The sequence below is a fragment of the Salmo trutta genome, chromosome 27 (assembly GCF_901001165.1).
Source record: "Salmo trutta chromosome 27, fSalTru1.1, whole genome shotgun sequence".
In the NCBI taxonomy this organism is placed as follows: domain Eukaryota; kingdom Metazoa; phylum Chordata; class Actinopteri; order Salmoniformes; family Salmonidae; genus Salmo; species Salmo trutta.
The window spans coordinates 17143627-17162975 of record NC_042983.1 but is presented as its reverse complement, the minus strand read 5'-3'; the positions used below and the strand labels follow the sequence as shown (position 1 = coordinate 17162975).

The following is a 19349-nucleotide window of genomic DNA, read 5'->3' as shown; positions in this document are numbered from 1 at the left end:
AAAAATTATCCTCAGCAATCTACATACAATACCCCATAATGACAAAGTGAAAACAGTTTGGTAGAAATTTTTGCAAATGTATAAAAATAAGAAGCATAAGTATTCCGATCCTTTGTTATGAGACTTGAAATTGAGCTCAGGTGCATCCTGTTTCCATTGATCATCCTTGAAATGTCAGGATCGAAGGAAAGATGAACAGAGCAAAGTACAAAGAGATCCTTGGTGAAAACCTGCTCCAGAGCGCTCAGGACCTCAGACTGGGGTGAAGGTTCACCTTCCAACAGGACAACAACCCTAAGCACACAGCCAAGACAATGCAGGAGTGGCTTCGGGACAAGTCTCTGAATGTCCTTGAGTGGCCCAGCCAGAGCCCGGACTTGAACCCAGTCAAACATCTCTGAAGAAACCTGAAAATAGCTGTGCAGCGATTCTCCCCATCCAACCTGACAGAGCTTGAGTGGATCTGCAGAGAAGAATGGGAAAAACTCCCCAATTACAGGTGTGCTATGCTTGTAGCGTCATACCCAAGAAGACTCAAGGCTGTAATCTCTGCCAAAGGTGCTTCAACAAAGTACTGAGTAAAGGGTCTGAATAAATGTGCAAACATTTCTAAAAACCTCTTTTTACTTTGTCATTATGGGGTATTGTATGTAGATTGATGAGTGAAAAAAACTATTTCATACATTTTAGAATAAGGGTGTAACGTAACAACATGTGAATGTACTGTATATGCTTGGACACGTTGTCATAATTCCTTGTTTTTGTAGAAGAGTACTGGCCACCCCTCAGAGCCTGGTTCCTCTCTAGGTTTCTTCCGAGGTTCCTGCCTTTCAAGGGAGTTTTTCCCTAGCCACTGTGCTTCTACATCTGCATTGCTTGATGTTTGGGGTTTTAGGCTGGGATTCTGTATAAGATCTTTGTGACATCTGCTGAAGTAAAAAGGGCTTTATAAATACATTTGTACTCCACAATTAAATGTAAATTAACAATTAAAACCAATTTAAGACAAAATATTTGTTGTTGATTGTTTGTCTTTAAATTGTCTGTTACTGTAAAAAACAATTGTGTGTATGTGTTTGCAATGGGAATTTGTTTTTAGAATGGATAGTCTAGAAGTGGCAAATGGATAGTATACACATTTTCAAAAATATTGAAAGTGTTATACATTTTTCTTTTACAACTATTTGTCATCCCCTTCACTTGAATCCCCTTGTGCCTAAGCCCCACACACCTGGACACGTTACACCAGCCACAAGCCAACCAGGAGGTTTTACAGCTCGAGGCGTCATTCAGTTCCACAGTGTACAGGAAGTAATTTTACACACGAGATCAGCAGAGAGACCCCATACTTGACACTTTGTGGTAAATCATACGCATCACCAGAAATAAATGGACAAACAGCAGAAAAAAATGGACATGCAATTTTAGTGTGATCTTCAAAACCTTTGCTGAGGCTCCCCCAAGTGCTAATCCAGGACCTGCCTGTCATTCTGATCCCAAACATTTCTGTTATGAGATGCAGAAACAAACTGGTCTTGGACCAGACCTGGGGGAGAGTAGGCCTGTCTGTCCAGGTACACACTCCTCTTTACTGCTGTGAGGGTTATAGGTCAGAGTGTTTGGCCTCTGCGTCGGACTCTGAGGAAGCGTTGTCTGTGGGGGCTGAGGAGGGGGAGGACGGGGACTTGGGGGTGCTTTTGAAGGGGCTGTCCTTTGTGGGGGAGAAGCAGAACTCCACTGGGACCTCATCCTCAGGCTGAGCCTTCTTGTAGAAGCCCAACTTCTCCAGCAGCTGATCTCAGAGCAGGCCATGTCAGACAGGGCGATGCACTGAACAGGGAAGTCATACAGGTGAGACGCATATCCTCACAAGAACTCTCTATACCCTATTCTTTGACAAGATGTATCATTGCACAAATAGGTTTTTCATACAATTTCTGTGCAATATTAGGTCCACCCTTTACATGCTTGCATCTCTATGACAAATATTTTATTAACCATTATAGCTCACTAGTGAGAACCTACAAACAGCACAGAAAATTATTAACACCAGAGATGTGATAAAGATACAGTAAAACTTCAGTGTGTTTCAGCAGCTCACTTACGTCCAGCTCTTCGTAGTAGTGGTTGAGGAGGACAAGCTCAGGTTCGGCCCCTGGGATGTGGTACATTACCAGGTTATGGCTGGCGTGGCATGGGTCAGGGGTCACAAACATAAAAAGAAGGCAAACAGGGAAATGCAATGACCGTGGACAGGCTTCTGACACCCCAGTCCAGGACAACTTCCTTCACGCCCTAGTGCCCTGCCTGCTGTCTTGTCAGACTAGCTATACTGAACAAAAATATTAACGCAGCATGTTAAGTGTTGGTCCCTGTCACGAATCTCGTCGTGGTGTTGTAGAGAAGACCAAAATGCAGCGGGTACACAGCAAAAATTGGAGTGTTGAAATTTCAGGGTTAAACATTTCCGAGTTGATTTTCACTCCCAGAGTGTAATTTTAACACATTCTGATTTAAATGGTGTTCAGTGTTGGAGTTATTTGACAGAGTTGATCCGGTCAGTGTTAACCCAACCCAGCAGAGATGTAATTAAGCTCCGCCCATGCATTTCACTTCGTCGGTTGGAGACAGAGGAGACAAGTCGGCGCCATTTTCTCCCTCCCATGCAGTACTACACGGTAAGTGCAATTAACTCAAACTTACTGAAACAATTATAAATTGATGCTGAGAATTTCAGTATGAACAATGAAACATCTACAGAGAATATATGCCTAACAAAACCGTGTTTGTTGCCAGGTCTGAGCAGCAAATTTGTCCTGGTGATTAGCTAGCTAGAAGTGTATGGTAAGCTAGCTAACAGTTTGTTACTTAAACCGTCTCCAACTTTATCAATGATGATTTATTGAAAGGAAAAACAAAGCGTTATGTTTTTTTACTGTATAAAATCTTGTTTGAGGCAGGAGCTAACGTCTTTTCCCCCCCTTCACCAGTTAATTGTACTGAAATTACTAAGTTAAAGCTAAAGTACAAAATTAGCAGAAAATCGGGCTGTGACTGATATTAAACATTTATTAAACATTTAAGTGCTTCATTAAATACTGATGAGTCAATGCATAAGCAGCATTTTAATATCTCAGTCACAGCGCGATTTTCTGAAAATTAGTACTTTTTCCAACAGTGCAGGTCACAGAATCTGATGGGTCACCAAAAATGGTGTAACACTGTCGACTTAGCTTTAATCTTTATCGTTCTTCCTTTAAATGTTTATTTACTTTGTCAAACTTCCTTGCATGTCTCAGTCAAAATGCTGGTCCAGGTGAAGTACAGCCAACAGCAGAAATATGTGAAGCTGGATGAGGATGAAGGACGGTTTGACTTTATGCAATTCCATGAAAACGGTTAGCATGGCTTTAAAAACTCGTTGTGCAAGCTCCTTAATGTTGTCGATTCTGATTTTCTTTACATGCCTTTATCAGACTCTTTTATACGGTAAATGGGGTTAAATTGCTAATCATTTTCAGTTCTGTAATGTGTGCTTCATAGAGTGTAAAGTATTAATATACACCAAAACAGTCACGAAAAAAAGCCAATCATCAATTTGGACTTAAGAGGGAATGGGTTATGTGAGGGAAAATGCTCTAGGTCTATTTAAGGGTTATACAGTGTGTATTCAACGTGAAGAGTTATTGGCTGTGAGGCAAGAAACAGTGCTGACTTCAAAGGCACATTCAGTTTGACCTTACTATCTTTTCCAGTCATCGAGAGATTTTGCCTGCCACCTGATGCAAAAGTTATATACAAGGATGCAACAGGGACAGAAGTTGATGCAGAAATATTCAGCGACCTCGTTGGACAAGGCAATGTGGTGCTGACACTATTCTCAGATCATGGTGAGATATCAAGGCAGGTATAATAAAGAACTTTACACCTTACATAATATAATTATTTGCATTTTTTCTATTCCTTTAGAATTCTCTGATTTCTCCTTGGCTTCTGAGACGTCTGACTCAAGCTTCAGCTCAAGTGCATCAACTATAATCCTAGATGATGTCCCTAGCAAGAGACAAAGAATTGAGGATACACATGATGCTGTGTCTGCTGAACAGGTTTCTTAATGCTTTCACATTTTTTCACTCTGAGTCTCTAGAAAAGCTATTTATCACCATGTTTTGTATTGTAATGTTTTTGTTTTGTATTAGTTGATTGAAGCTGTGCTAAGAGGCAAGTCTGGGGGTGAAGAAGTACTACAGGAGTACCAAACAGAAACCCTAACAGATGCTGCAAGAAGAAAAATGGTTAACATCCTGGTGGCTTACATGATTGACAATCATGGGTATGTTTGTTTCACATTGTTTTTATTTGTACCAGATAACTGCATGGCCATTGCATAAATGTACTAATTTAATATCTCCTCTCAGGCACCGCCCCACTAAAGCAATCAGAGAAGATTATGCGCGTGGGATAGTGATGTTGTTCCCTTCCCTCAAGGATCCATACTCCAAGAAGGGCTATGTAATAGGCATTATTATTGTTAACTCTTTCATGTCATGTTGTGACACAAAACTGTGGATGACATTGATATTTGAATTCCGTGAGATTTCTCATGAGCCTGGTATGACAACGCATTTATTTTCTTTTTTTCCATTTCAGGAACACTTCTATGATGCTGCAAGCAGCACAGGATACATTTCTGGCGTCTGAAAACAGTCCAGAGGAAGATTCGTCGAGGATCTGCACTGCTACCAAATAGCCCAATTGACTTTTCTCCAGGGGGCCCAAATTTCCAAAGGACTGTTAATGTTGAAAGGCAGCTTGATGGTGATGCTTGCCAAGAGGCCATGTCTTTGCTCAACCATACCACAGACAATTCCCTGATTTTTCCAGAAGATGAGAGAGACCTTTCAGCACCGTCAGAAGCTCGTTAATGACCCAGGCAGAAGTGTTGATATCCTCTCCAGCTTCCCAAGATTCCTGGATACAAAAGGATTGGTAAGTTTGGGATGAGATGTTTAGAATGGCTTGAAATTTGAAAGTATTTCCTGAAGTAGTAGTAGATGAATATCTTCTTTCTTAAAGGTGGACCAAGACTTCACTCTCCTATTTGATGGCGACACATCCTCCAGGCTTCTTCAGAAATGGGATTTGTTCTTCAAGCCAAATGTCATAAAAGAGGCTAAGCGGCTCACCTCAACACCAGAGTTGCGTCGCTTGGTGCAGTCAGCAGAAAGTCCCCCAGGAAGTGATCTTGATGAGCCAACAAGTGAGTTTTTATTTTATTTTAATACATTTGCTATAATTGCAGTTAAATTATAACTGCAATAATATTTCATTTGTTTATTCTGTGTATCTCTGAACGTTGATCTGATTTTTGGGATAAATGTGACTAATAGATGGATGACTGTTTAAAACGTTCTCATAATGCCTCCCTGTTCTCATTCAAACTTTAAAAGTATTACATTTGAAGAGTTTTCAGTTAATTCTTGTGACTCTTTGTCCTCAGCCTACGACCAAGAAATGGCTTCCCTGTTGTTGCTGTTACATCTCCTTCCACCACCTCCAGGGGGACTGAAGTCTCCAAAAATTAGTGCATGTGATGCAGTTGAGACTTGTTGTCTTTCATAAGGTAATTATATTATTAACGTGATTATAATAATTTGTCACGTCACCTTCTTAGCCACATATGTAAATGAGGGTTGTTAAAAAGTGGATGGAATTGTAATTAAGTCTTCATTCCCATCTTGCACTAGCCAATGAAAGCTGTTTGAATAATCACTTCTATAATGTAGTTTTCTCTGGCTGCACATTATTCTTGTCTAATTTTCAGTTTTCTGATCTCAACCCTAGTCATACTGCAGTTTGGAGGAGCATCTCCGCAACCAGCAGGATCGGCAGCCGTACCTCCTCGCTGTTGGGCGTCAGAAGAGCAAGATTGAGAGCTTCTACATCACAATGGATAAGCGTCTCATCCCATTTAAGGCAAACCGTTTAATTCATTGAAGTATTTCCATGTTTGTAATAACTATTCATTTGATATCATGCATGATCTTCTTGAGGGTGTGGTTCAGTATGAGATCAAATTGCTTTTTGGATATCTCACGCAACACTGTCAGAACAGGACTTGCTTTCCAGGATTTATTGTTTTGATTATGGATTTTTAGAATGAAAAAATCTTCCTACAAAGATTATTTTGGAGAGTTTTGGCAACGGCATTGGTTTGAATTCTATTCAGACATTGTCTTGTGAAAAACATCCCACTGTTTGACATTATTCCTGCAGGAAACAAAAACTGGAATTTGTTACTGTTGTTACTTCAAATAATGAACATAGTTTTTTCACCTTCTCTCACTCTAGGTATGACAATATATTTAAAGCATTTGATTGTTGACCACCACAAACTATTTAAGCACTTGTATCCACATAGAAACTTGATACCTAAGCATCATTTTATGATCCATTACCCATCTTCTATAAGGAAAATTGGCCCCTTATTATATACGTGGTGTATGAGGTTTGAGGCCAAACACAAGCTGTTTAAAGATTGTTTTAAAAATTTCAAAAACATAACCAAATTGCTAAAAAGCATCAGATGGCCATTGCTTATCACTGGGAAACCTTCACCCTCAAACAAAATGAGTATGGGCCAATTAAATCTTTTCTCTTCAGAGATGAGAATGTCGTCAACAATGAAATGCTTGAAACGATCTTGTCAAAAGATGTTTTCTCAACTAGTTGGGTTAAAGTTGATGGTGTAGAATATAAAGCTGGACTAGTTATTTGCAGTGCAATGGAAGAAGACATGCCAGTTTTTTGTCAAATAAGTGATGTACTTTTGGTTGAAGATCATTTTTTTTTTTTGACAAACAAGCTATTTACAGAGAATTTTGATGACCATCATCATGCATTCAGAGTATTACGAAGTGTGGAAAGATGTCTACTAAAAATGTCTGAGCTTAAATTTCATAAACCGTTTGATATTCAAAGCTCATACAATGTTTCAGATGAAAGTATGTACATTATACCTTCATTCACAATGTTTTAATTCAACTGACTGCAAGGGAGAAGGCACAAATAAATGTTTTTGACAATGATTGTTTATTGTGATTCATTATTATTATTATTATTATAAGTATATATTTAATTAAATAATATTGAATAAATTAACAATTCATTTTAACATTTTTTCAGTGTAGATAATTGACACTTTAGGGAGTGAAATTAACACTACCCAAATAGTTAATAAAAATTAACTCGGAGCAGTGTTACTTTAACTCTGTTTTGCGAGTTAAAGAAGGAACTCTGGCAGAGTGTTAAATGTTTAACTATTTTGAAAGTGTTAATTTAACTCTGGAGAGTGTGGACCTATATAAACCCTCAAAAAGTGTTGAAATCAACTCTGTGGGAGTTAATTCAACACTGGACTTTTTGCTGTGTATATGGATACTCATTGTTTTAATTCACAAAAAGGAGTAAAGCATCCACAGAAAAAACAAAACACTAAACAGTACTCACGACTAACAACAGTGTGGCAGGCTCAACAAGCAGTGCTCACAAACAATTCCCCACAAACACACAGACAAACACACCCACCTAATATAGGCCTCCCAATCAAAGGCAACACCACACAGCTGCCTTCAATTGGAAGTCCACCCCAATTAACTCTACATAGAAACACCCAACCTAGACAGAACATAGAAAACACAACTCCTTCTGCCACGCCCTGACCAAAACTTATACACCTACTCCACCTGCTGGTCAGGACGTGACATTACCCCCCCCTAAAGGTGCAGACCCCGAATGTACCTTCAAAAGAAAAAACACAGAACACCCAAAACAAACCGAAAAATCCCCCTAACTACAGGGAGGGAAGGGAGGGTGGCTGCCGTCAACGACGGCACTGTGCTACACCCCCCCTCCCCAACCCACCTATGTTGGAGGCGGCTCAGGTGCGGGACGTGGACCCCGCTCCACCCTCGTCGTTGCCCACTTCGGTAGCGCCCCTGGCTGCTCCGAAAGACTAGTAGGCGCACCTGACTTCGCCCGACTGGCGGGCGACTCTTGCCGTGACCGGCTGGCGGGTGTCTCTGACTGTGGCCGGCTGGCGGGCCACTCTGGCAGCTCCGGGCAGTCTGGCCGCTTTGGCAGCTCCGGGCAGTCTGGCCGCTCCGGCAGCTCCGTGCAGTCTGGCCGCTCCGGCTGATCCGGGCAGTCTGGCCGCTCCGGCTGATCCGGGCAGTCTGGCCGCTCCGGGCGGCTCCGGGCAGTCTGGCCGCTCCGGGCGGCTCCGGGCAGTCTGGCCGCTCCGGGCGGCTCCGGGCAGTCTGGCCGCTCCGGGCGGCTCCGGGCAGTCTGGCCGCTCCGGGCGGCTCCGGGCAGTCTGGCCCCGGGCAGTCTGGCCGCTCCGGGCGGCTCCGGGCAGTCTGGCCGTTCCGGGCGGCTCCTGACTGGCGGGCGGCTCCGGGCGGCTCCTGACTGGCGGGCGGCTCCGGGCGGCTCCTGACTGGCGGGCGGCTCCGGGCGACTCCTGACTGGCGGGCGGCTCCGGGCGACTCCTGACTGGCGGGCGGCTCCGGGCGACTCCTGACTGGCGGGCGGCTCCGGGCGACTCCTGACTGGCGGGCGGCTCTGGCGACTCCTGACTGGCGGGCGGCTCTGGCGACTCCTGACTGGCGGGCGGCTCTGGCGACTCCTGACTGGCGGGCGGCTCTGGCGACTCCTGACTGGCGGGCGGCTCTGGCGACTCCTGACTGGCGGGCGGCTCTGGCGACTCTTGACTGGCGGGGAGCTCTGGCGACTCTTGACTGGCGGGGAGCTCTGGCGACTCTCGACTGGCGGGGCTGGACTGACGCACTAGAAACCTTGTGCGTGGAGCTGGTACTGGACGTGCCAGCCCGGAGACACACACCTCAAGGCTAGTGCGTATAACGGGAAACACCGGACCGTAGAGGCGCACTGGCTGTCTAAAGCGCAGGGTTGGCATCACCCCTGCTGGCTCGATGCCTACTTTCCCCTGGCACATGCGGGGTGCTGGTACTGAGCATACTGGCCTAAAAATACTAGGCCTTATCATAGCACCTACCCCAAAGCACGGGACCTGTCCAGTCTGTTTGCCTCTAAAAAGGGTACGGGGCGCTGGCCTGGGTCTCCAGTCCTGCCCCGTCAAACAGCCCTTGTGCCCCCCCCTAAAAGATTCTTGGGGGTGCCTCTCGGGCTCCCTTACCAGTCGTTTTCCCCAGTCCTCGCCAGAATTCTTCCGCTGCTTGGTCCTGGTTTGGTGGGGAATTCTGTCACGAATCTCGTCGTGGTGTTGTAGAGAAGACCAAAATGCAGCGGGTATATGGATACTCATTCTTTTAATTCATAAAAAGGAGTAAAGCATCCACAGAAAAAACAAAACACTAAACAGTACTCACGACTAACAACAGTGTGGCAGGCTCAACAAGCAGTGCTCACAAACAATTCCCCACAAACACACAGACAAACACACCCAACTAATATAGGCCTCCCAATCAAAGGCAACACCACACAGCTGCCTTCAATTGGAAGTCCACCCCAATTAACTCTACATAGAAACACCCAACCTAGACAGAACATAGAAGACACAACTCCTTCTGCCACGCCCTGACCAAAACTTATACACCTACTCCACCTGCTGGTCAGGACGTGACAGTCCCATGTTTCATGAGCTGAATATATATAAGATTCCAGAATGTTCCATGCACACACAAAACTTATTTAGCTCAAAAGATGTGCACAAATTGGTTTACCTCCATGCTAGTGAGCATTTCTCATTTGCCAAGATATTCCATCCACGTGACAGGTGTGGCATATCAAGAAGCTGATTAAACTGCATGTTCATTACACAGGTGCACCTTGTGTTAGGGACACTAAAAGGCCACTCTAAAATGTGCAGTTTCCACAGATGTTTCCTCTCTTGGAACGCTAACAGGAGAAAGGTAAAGAAAATGGTACCGAGAATAAATAAAGAAATGGAACACTTCTGAATCCAAGGCAACAATTTAGTGATGAATAAAAACATTTATCTCATATATTTGTCTTATCATAGCCACATCAATAACATCAGCACCTAACTGGAACAAAAAACAAATGCTAACTCCCTGCTATACCTTGAAGTTGTTCCTGAGTTTGGTCATTGAAAAGCAAAGGAAGCTCCTTCTTGGTTTCTGCTCAGCCCCCCTCTCTGTCTCAGCCTGGTCTGCTGGGTTTGTTGCAGCGGAAGCTGGTCTTGACGCCTCCTTGCGTCCCTGTACCAGCTGCTGGGTCAAGGACTTTACCAGGACTCTGTCAAATGCAGGGTCCTGGGAGGAAATAGCTGCTTGCAGGGTGTTATAAGAGCCAAACTCCTCCATCAAGTTTTTATGTACACCTCTGAACACCCTGTGGATGTGCAGGTTCTGGGAATATTCCTGTGTCCTGGAGAATCTGGATGCAGCACAGAACTCAGACAGGACTTGTCTGATGAGTTGCTGAGATGTTTCTGTCATGTCTGGTGCCTGTTGGAAGGGTCCATCTAGGGCTGAGGGTCTGATCTTCGATAGCAACCTTATCACCAGTACGGTGACCAAACAGATGACATCATCTTTGCTGGAGTCCATCAAGTACTGCAGTGGGAATGCAGTGGCACTGCTGATGTCTGGGCTGATTAAGAGCTCCCTCAGATGGCCAGAGCTGCTGGGGATGCTCACCTCCTTCTCTTCAATGTCAATCCCATCTCCCTTTGGTACCAAAGAGGTTCCCTTGCTGGTGAAAGATGGAGTAGTGGAGGATCGAAGAGGCTTTAGCACTCGGTGGTCGGCTGCTGTCAGTCATTGGACTGTTACGATGCAGGGGTTCATCTGTGTGTGCCATCATCTTTGTCCTTAGGTCACTTGTAGAAATCTCTGGCATTTTAGAGTCCCTGGTGTCAATGCAGGAGCTCCTGACGATGGGGCAGGTCAGATCAAAAGGCACTTCGTCAGGGATGGGAGTGCCAGGGAGGTTGATCTCTAACTCACACTCTGACCTAGGACCGTTTGAAGAGCTAGACAAGGAACTACGACCCTTTAAAGAAGTGGACAAAGATGAACAGGTTCTAGGGATGTCTTGGCAGACTTGTTCACTATCATCCTCACTTTTCTCAACCTCCTTCAGCATAGTTCCTACCATATCGTTGATCTGAAGGAGCTCCCTGGAATCCTTAATTCGCCCTAAGTTTGAGATTTCACTCTGGATAGCAACCAGGATTTCCCCAAGGGTCTCTTTGGAAGAAGCATTTTCTGTCCTTTCGGATCCGGATGGCTTCAGCCCTGTGAAGAAATCCTTAAGTATGTTCTTCATATTGACGCAGATGGTCTTAGCTGTTGACCAAAGCTTCTCTTCTGATATTTTAACACTCAATACAGTATCATCCAGTTGGGAGCCCCCGTGGGAGCACTGCAAAACTCTCCCACTTCTTTCCAGGAGCACAGTGTCAGTGGACTCATTTTTCTGGAAAATAGTCGCCATTCCTTTGACAAAGGTTTCCACTAATCCAGGGGCTGTATTCTGAGAGGACATGGAGGCAATCTCTGATGGCGAGCTAGATGATAAGCCAGCCTGCAGACTTTTCTGAAGACCAGTATGGCTGATCTGTGTGATAAAGGAATGACTGGATCTCATCAGCACTTTACTCACTGCCTCTTCTGCCTGAGTCTGAAAGTCATTGCTAGAGAGCTTCTTAATGCTCTGAATCAGATTAGTAGAGGACTGTGTGATTCTGACACTCTCTTCTGAGCTCAGTTGAGAACATTGAGTACTCACACTCAAGTCTTCATTGGGTGAGGGTGACTGGGAAATAGTATAGTCATCAAGCTTTGATAGGACACCATCAACAAGCCAACAAGCATCTAGGGACTCATCAGATGAACTGACAACGGCCAAGCATTTACTCTCCACTTTTGATAACTCTGACTTGTAGATGGAAAAAACACCATGATAATACATGCATCAACTTGTTTTGACATATCACATGGGATATGACAGTTCCTGATTCTGAGATACTGTAAATCAACAGACCTTGAGAGGAGATAAAACAACATCTGTTGATCCATTTAACAGGTTTCTGGTGGTTTCTAAGCATTCTACATGTGTTGGGGAAGGAGGGTGGGATCTCTCCAGAGCATCTAATTACATCAATCATGTCTTGCCATGCATGTGATATGAGATAATGTTATGCACCACGCAAATATACATTGCCTAAGGCTGCAGTGCTATACTCCATGGAGACAGTGCTCATTGTTCATTTTACATGATGGATATATGCTACTCCATTTCATACAATCAATCGTCAATCAATCAGTACAATTTATTTATAAAGCCCTTTTTACATCAGCAGATGTCACAAAGTGCTTATTTAGACACCCAGCCTAAAACCCCAAATAGCATGCAATGCAGATTTAGAAGCACGGTGGCTAGGAAAAACTCCCTAGAAAAGCAGGAACCTAGGAAGAAACCTAGAGAGGAACCAGGCTCTGAGGGGTGGCTAGTCCTCTTCTGGCTGTGCCGGTGGAGATTATAAGGGTACATGGCCATTAAGGTCAGATTGTTCTTCAAGTACTGTAGTTCAAACGTTCTTCATAGATGACCAGCAGGGTCAAATAATAATGTGGTTATAGAGGGTAAAACAGGTCAGCACCTCAGGAGTAAATGTCAGTTGGCTTTTCATAGCCGAACATTCAGAGGTCGAGACAGCAGGTTTGGTAGAGAGAGAGAGAGAGAGAGAGAGAGAGAGAGAGAGAGAGAGAGAGAGAGAGAGAGAGAGCGAAGATCGAAACAGAAGGTGCATGACAAAGTATCACGTCCGGAGAACACACATGCCTCTTCATGTGATACATGATGTTTGGCTGTGATGTGCGAAGTGTTATCTAATGGGTTTGGTGATTGTTCTGTGTGAAGCCGTATTCTGCATTGCATCATGGAATGTGATGTGAAATCCCTGGGCCTATGGCTGTTGAAGCTACTCCACTGCACTGCTGCTGTGAGCAGGAGTGGGAGAGAAGCCATGCTTTTATTAGACTCTTCTTCTGTCACTCATTCTCCTGCCTCTCCATCTCAAAGGCTGCCAAATATTTTGAAGAGTGGTTAAAGAGGTGGCTGTGTGCACACACACTTAGACTCCAACTCTATTTACAGTGAGGGAAAAAGTATTTGATCCCCTGCTGATTTTGTATGTTTGCCCACTGACAAAGAAATGATGTCTATAATTTTAATGGTAGGTTTATTTGAACAGTGAGAGACAGAATAACAACAAAAAAATCCAGGAAAACGCATGTCAAAAATGTTATAAATTGATTTGCATTTTAATGAGGGAAATAAGTATTTGACCCCTCTGCAAAACATGACTTAGTACTTGGTGGCAAAACCCTTGTTGGCAATCACAGAGGTCAGACCTTTCTTGTAGTTGGCCACCAGGTTTGCACACATCTCAGGAGGGATTTTATCCCACTCCTCTTTGCAGATCTTCTCCAAGTCATTAAGGTTTCGAGGCTGACGTTTGGCAACTCGAACCTTCAGCTCCTTCCACAGATTTTCTATGGGATTAAGGTCTGGAGACTGGCTAGGCCACTCCAGGACCTTAATGTGCTTCTTCTTGAGCCACTCCTTTGTTGCCTTGGCCGTGTGTTTTGGGTCATTGTCATGCTGGAATACCCATCCACGACCTATTTTCAATGCCCTGGCTGAGGGAAGGAGGTTCTCACCCAAGATTTGACGGTACGTGGCCCCGTCCATCGTCCCTTTGATGCTGTGAAGTTGTCCTGTCCCCTTAGCAGAAAAACACCCCCAAAGCATAATGTTTTCACCTCCATGTTTGATGGTGGGGATGGTGTTCTTGGGGTCATAGGCAGCATTCCTCCTCCTCCAAACACGGCAAGATGAGTTGATGCCAAAGAGCTCCATTTTGGTCTCATCTGACCACAACACTTTCACCCAGTTGTCCTCTGAATCATTCAGATGTTCATTAGCAAACTTCAGACGGGCATGTATATGTGCTTTCTTGAGCAGGGGGACCTTGCGGGTGCTGCAGGATTTCAGTCCTTCACGGCGTAGTGTGTTACCAATTGTTTTCTTGGTGACTATGGGGCCAGCTGCCTTGAGATCATTGACAAGATACTCCTGTGTAGTTCTGGGCTGATTCCTCACCGTTCTCATGATCATTGCAACTCCACGAGGTCAGATCTTGCATGGAGCCCCAGGCCGAGGGAGATTGACAGTTCTTTTGTTTCTTCCATTTGCGAATAATCACACCAACTGTTGTCACATTCTCACCAAGCTGCTTGACGATGGTCTTGTAGCCCATTCCAGCCTTGTGTAGGTCTACAATCTTGTCCCTGACATCCTTGGAGAGCTCTTTGGTCTTGGCCATGGTGGAGAGTTTGGAATCTGATTGATTGATTGCTTCTGTGGACAGGTGTCTTTTATACAGGTAACAAGGTGAGATTAGGAGCACTCCCTTTAAAAGTGTTCTCCTAATCTCAGCTCGTTACCTGTATAAAAGACACCTGGTAGCCAGAAATCTTTCTGACTGAGAGGGGGTCAAATACTTATTTCCCTATTTAAAATGCAAATCAATTTATAACATTTTTGACATGCGTTTTTCTGGATATTTTTGTTGTTATTCTGTCTCTCACTGTTCAAATAAACCTACTATTAAAATTATAGACTGATCATTTCTTTGTCAGTGGGCAAACGTACAAAATCAGCAGGGGATCAAATACTTTTTCCCCTCACTGTATAGGTTTGTCTTATTCCAGAATACACCCATAATTGTGATCCACACAGTATGGTTCTATGTTTTCCACTCTGTGATTAAAAGTAGTTCTCAGAATAGAGCATTTTTGAATTGCTAATTATGTTTGTTATTATGTAATATAAGGGGCATGCATCAAGATCTAAAGCATGGCAGATTGAGCTGCTGTGGAGTGTTGTGCTACTTGGGCCTCTAGTTCCTATTCAGGCTACAACATGTTACCAGAAGAATACGTTCAGGAAATGTAGTATTCTTATATTTTATAGAGTACATTTACAGTGCAAAGCCAGTGGCATGTCGTCAGTAAAGATTGAAAAAGGTAAGGGGCCTAAACAGCTACCCTGGGAATTCCTGATTCTACCTTGATTATGTTTGAGAGGCTTCCATTAAAGAACACCCTCTGTTTTCTGTTAGACAAGTAACTGTTTATCCACATTATAGCATGAGTGGCTTTGTTTGACCGCTCTACCATAAAGGCCTGATTGGTGGAGTTCTGTAGAGATGGTTGTCCTTCTGGAAGGTTCTCACACCTCCACAGAGGAAGTCCGGAGCTCAGAGTGACCATCAGGTTCTTGGTCACCTCTCAGACCAAAGCCCTTCTCCCCCAGTTGCTCAGTTTGGCCTGTCGGCCAGCTCTAGGAAGAGTCTTGGTGGTTCCAAACTTCTTCCGTTTAAGAATGATGGAGGCCACTGTGTTCTTGGGGACCTTCAATATTGCAGAAATGTTTTGGTACCCATCACCAGATCTGTGCCTTGACACAATCATGTCTCTGAGCTCTACGGACAATTCCTTCGACTTCATGGCTTGGTTTTTGCTCTGACATACACTCTCAACTGCTGGAGCTTATATATTCAACATACAGAAAACATCTCAGAGGGTTGATCTAGCTGCAGATAGCTAATTCTCCTCTACGTGTTTTCCCCTTGCTGCTAATAAGCTCTTATCAATCTAACTAAATTAATAGAGAACATCTGGTTATCTGACGGTCTATGCAGCAACTATTGTATTAGAGACAAGCTCTGGATATTTTATTTATTTTACAAGACAAGTTGTTAAGAACAAATTCTTATTTACAGTGGCAGCCTAGGAACAGTGGGTTAACTGCCTTGTTCAGGGGCAGAACAACAGATTTTTACCTTGTCAGCGCAGGGATTTGATCTAGCAACCTCGCGGTTGCTGACCCAACGCTCTAACCACAAGGCTATCTGCCGCCCCAAGTCCTGCCAACTCAAAAACTGCACAATAAATGTTCCCAAGGGGGAACTAGTGCATTTCTCTGAGAAAAGCTGCTTCGATGCTACCAATCATCCAAAACACTTGAAACTCTTGTAAAATAATTTGCATTTATTTGATCAAATAGACTTTGAAAGGGTAGACATGCAGAAATTCCTCTTGTCAAAAGTCTTGCTGTTACAAAAGTAGTTCTTCATGCAGCGTAACAGGTTACAGGTTCTTCTTGGTGAAGCACCTGAATGGCTTCATCATTGCTGAAAAGACCCTGACAATCAAGGATTGTTTTTTGATAGGCTGAGATATGGAGGGAGAAACCTCTCCAACTGGAGATTCAGCACCATGAGCCTCAATGTGTGGAGCTAGAAACACAAGAGAAATGGATGGGGAGAGAGGGAGAGAGAGAGAGAGAAATACAGTATAATAACTTTGATAAATAACAGTGCAATGAGTTTGGTAGGCATACTCTATGTTTCTAACACACACCTAAACAAAACTACAAGCTATAGCAGAGCTCTAAAACATCCTTACCTATGCAATGTCCATCAGTAGAGGGAATCTCAGTCTGTTCCTGGACTGAATGGCAGTCCTTTTTGTTTCCTCTCTTGGAACGCTAACAGGAGAAAGGTAAAGAAAATGATACAGAGAATAAATAAAGAAATGGAACACTTCTGAATCCAAGGCAACAATTTAGTGATGAATAAAAACATATTTATCTCATATATTTGTCTTATCATAGCCTCATCAATAACATCAGCACCTAACTGGAACAAAAAACAAATGCTAACTCCCTGCTATACCTTGAAGTTGATCCTGAGTTTGGTCATTGAAAAGCAAAGGAAGCTCCTTCTTGCTTTCTGCTCAGCCCCCCTCTCTGTCTCAGCCTGGTCTGCTGGGTTTGTTGCAGCAGAAGCTGGTCTTGAAGCCTCCTTGCGTCCCTGTACCAGCTGCTGGGTCAAGGACTTTACCAGGACTCTGTCAAATGCAGGGTCCTGGGAGGAAATAGCAGCTTGCAGGGTGTTATAAGAGCCAAACTCCTCCATCAAGTTTTTATGTACACCTCTGAACACCCTGTGGATGTGCAGGTTCTGGGAATATTCCTGTGTCCTGGAGAATCTGGATGCAGCACAGAACTCAGACAGGACTTGTCTGATGAGTTGCTGAGATGTTTCTGTCATGTCTGGTGCCTGTTGGAAGGGTCCATCTAGGGCTGAGGGTCTGATCTTCGATAGCAACCTTATCACCAGTACGGTGACCAAACAGATGACATCATCTTTGCTGGAGTCCATCAAGTACTGCAGTGGGAATGCAGTGGCACTGCTGATGTCTGGGCTGATTAAGAGCTCCCTCAGATGGCCAGAGCTGCTGGGGATGCTCACCTCCTTCTCTTCAATGTCAATCCCATCTCCCTTTGGTACCAAAGAGGTTCCCTTGCTGGTGAAAGATGGAGTAGTGGAGGATCGAAAAGAGGCTTTAGCACTCGGTGTTCGGCTGCTGTCAGTCATTGGACTGTTACGATGCAGGGGTTCATCTGTGTGTGCCATCATCTTTGTCCTTAGGTCACTTGTAGAAATCTCTGGCATTTTAGAGTCCCTGGTGTCGATGCAGGAGCTCCTGACGATGGGGCAGGTCAGATCAAAAGGCACTTCGTCAGGGATGGGAGTGCCAGGGAGGTTGATCTCTAACTCACACTCTGACCTAGGACCCTTTGAAGAGCTAGACAAGGAACTACGACCCTTTAAAGAAGTGGACAAAGATGAACAGGTTCTAGGGATGTCTTGGCAGACTTGTTCACTGTCATCCTCACTTTTCTCAACCTCCTTCAGCATAGTTCCTACCATATCGTTGATCTGAAGGAGCTCCCTGGAATCCTTAATTCGCCCTAAGTTTGAGATTTCACTCTGGATAGCAACCAGGATTTCCCCAAGGGTCTCTTTGGAAGAAGCATTTTCTGTCCTTTCGGATCCGGATGGCTTCAGCCCTGTGAAGAAATCCTTAAGTATGTTCTTCATATTGACGCAGATGGTCTTAGCTGTTGACCAAAGCTTCTCTTCTGATATTTTAACACTCAATTCAGTATCATCCAGTTGGGAGCCCCCGTGGGAGCACTGCAAAACTCTCCCACTTCTTTCCAGGAGCACAGTGTCAGTGGACTCATTTTTCTGGAAAATAGTCGCCATTCCTTTGACAAAGGTTTCCACTAATCCAGGGGCTGTATTCTGAGAGGACATGGAGGCAATCTCTGATGGCGAGCTAGATGATAAGCCAGCCTGCAGACTTTTCTGAAGACCAGTATGGCTGATCTGTGTGATAAAGGAATGACTGGATCTCATCAGCACTTTACTCACTGCCTCTTCTGCCTGAGTCTGAAAGTCATTGCTAGAGAGCTTCTTAATGCTCTGAATCAGACTAGTAGAGGACTGTGTGATTCTGACACTCTCTTCTGAGCTCAGTTGAGAACATTGAGTACTCACACTCAAGTCTTCATTGGGTGAGGGTGACTGGGAAATAGTATAGTCATCAAGCTTTGATAGGACACCATCAACAAGCCAACAAGCATCTAGGGACTCATCAGATGAACTGACAACGGCCAAGCATTTACTCTCCACTTTTGATAACTCTGACTTGTAGATGGAAAAAACACTGCTAAGAACTTCTTGAGTGCTGTTATCCAGATTGGAGAGACAGAGAGCTGGTATTGGTTGGCTCTCACTGGGAACTCTACTAAGTTTGGTGCTGGGTAACTGGACCTCAACAGTTGAAACAGTTGCCTTTTCCAGGGTGTCTGAAGACTCCTGAAGAGAAGCATCCTTAGCCACACCTTCTTCTCGAGCGGATAGAGTTAAAAGGTCCCTCAGCTTTGCTCGTATAAGGCCATAGAGTGTGCGGGCTGGAGAGAAGGTTATCTTCTGTGAAAACCCTGTTTTGTGGTCATTTACAGGAACTGGCCAATCAACTGCTTCACATTTGCCTTCAAATGATGCTATCGTCTCCATGCCTCCCACAAATGCCTTAACAATCACTGTGGCAGTGGAGCTTACAGATGTCAGGGCTGTGCAGCTGGTATTCAGGGGAGCTTCAGTAAGGCTAGGAGCAGCACTAGAAGGCCTAGAGGAAGGAGCCACGCCAGAAGAGTTGCTGACTTTCCTTGTAAGGATGGTGCTCACCGCCTTGAGGGCTTTAGACTGAAAGTCGGGGCTAGAGAGGGTCTGAAGCTTTCTGGACACCACACTGCTAGAGGATCCAGTCTCTTTGAGAAAGTGAGTGGTCCCTTCTTTCCCAGATGGACACTCAACATCAAGGTCACATTGAAGATTGGTCAGAAATTTAGACCCC

At 44.3% G+C, this 19349-nt stretch overlaps 2 protein-coding genes and 1 pseudogene across 10 annotated transcripts; 1 reads left to right on the top strand and 2 right to left on the bottom strand.

Annotated features, from left to right (window-relative positions):
* Positions 1–1603: 1603 nt before the first annotated feature.
* LOC115164057 (selenoprotein M-like) lies at positions 1604–2344 on the bottom strand (annotated as a pseudogene).
* Positions 2345–2422: 78 nt separating this feature from the next.
* Positions 2423–5575, top strand: LOC115164463 (uncharacterized). 9 transcript variants are annotated; one of them, XR_003869921.1, is made up of 9 exons: positions 2601–2678; positions 2797–2844; positions 3300–3398; positions 3970–4106; positions 4200–4333; positions 4419–4512; positions 4651–4989; positions 5077–5260; positions 5501–5575. XR_003869921.1 is itself a non-coding variant. In XM_029716980.1 (7 exons), exons 1-6 carry the CDS (start codon positions 2603–2605, stop codon positions 4699–4701), a joined length of 591 nt encoding a protein of 196 aa, XP_029572840.1. In that variant the 5' UTR covers positions 2423–2602; the 3' UTR covers positions 4702–4989; positions 5077–5235. The 9 variants fall into 9 exon arrangements, 3 of the variants coding, with proteins under 3 accessions (XP_029572840.1, XP_029572841.1, XP_029572838.1); XR_003869920.1 differs by having other exon boundaries at positions 2594–2678; positions 2797–3398; XR_003869922.1 differs by lacking the exon at positions 3300–3398 and having other exon boundaries at positions 2603–2678.
* Positions 5576–16107: 10532 nt separating this feature from the next.
* Positions 16108–19140, bottom strand: LOC115164462 (uncharacterized). Its single transcript, XM_029716977.1, has 3 exons — positions 16814–19140; positions 16545–16626; positions 16108–16375 (listed from the first exon to the last, which is right to left on the bottom strand). Exons 1-3 carry the CDS (start codon positions 19007–19009, stop codon positions 16227–16229), a joined length of 2427 nt encoding a protein of 808 aa, XP_029572837.1. The 5' UTR covers positions 19010–19140; the 3' UTR covers positions 16108–16226.
* Between the last annotated feature and the right edge of the window lie 209 nt (positions 19141–19349).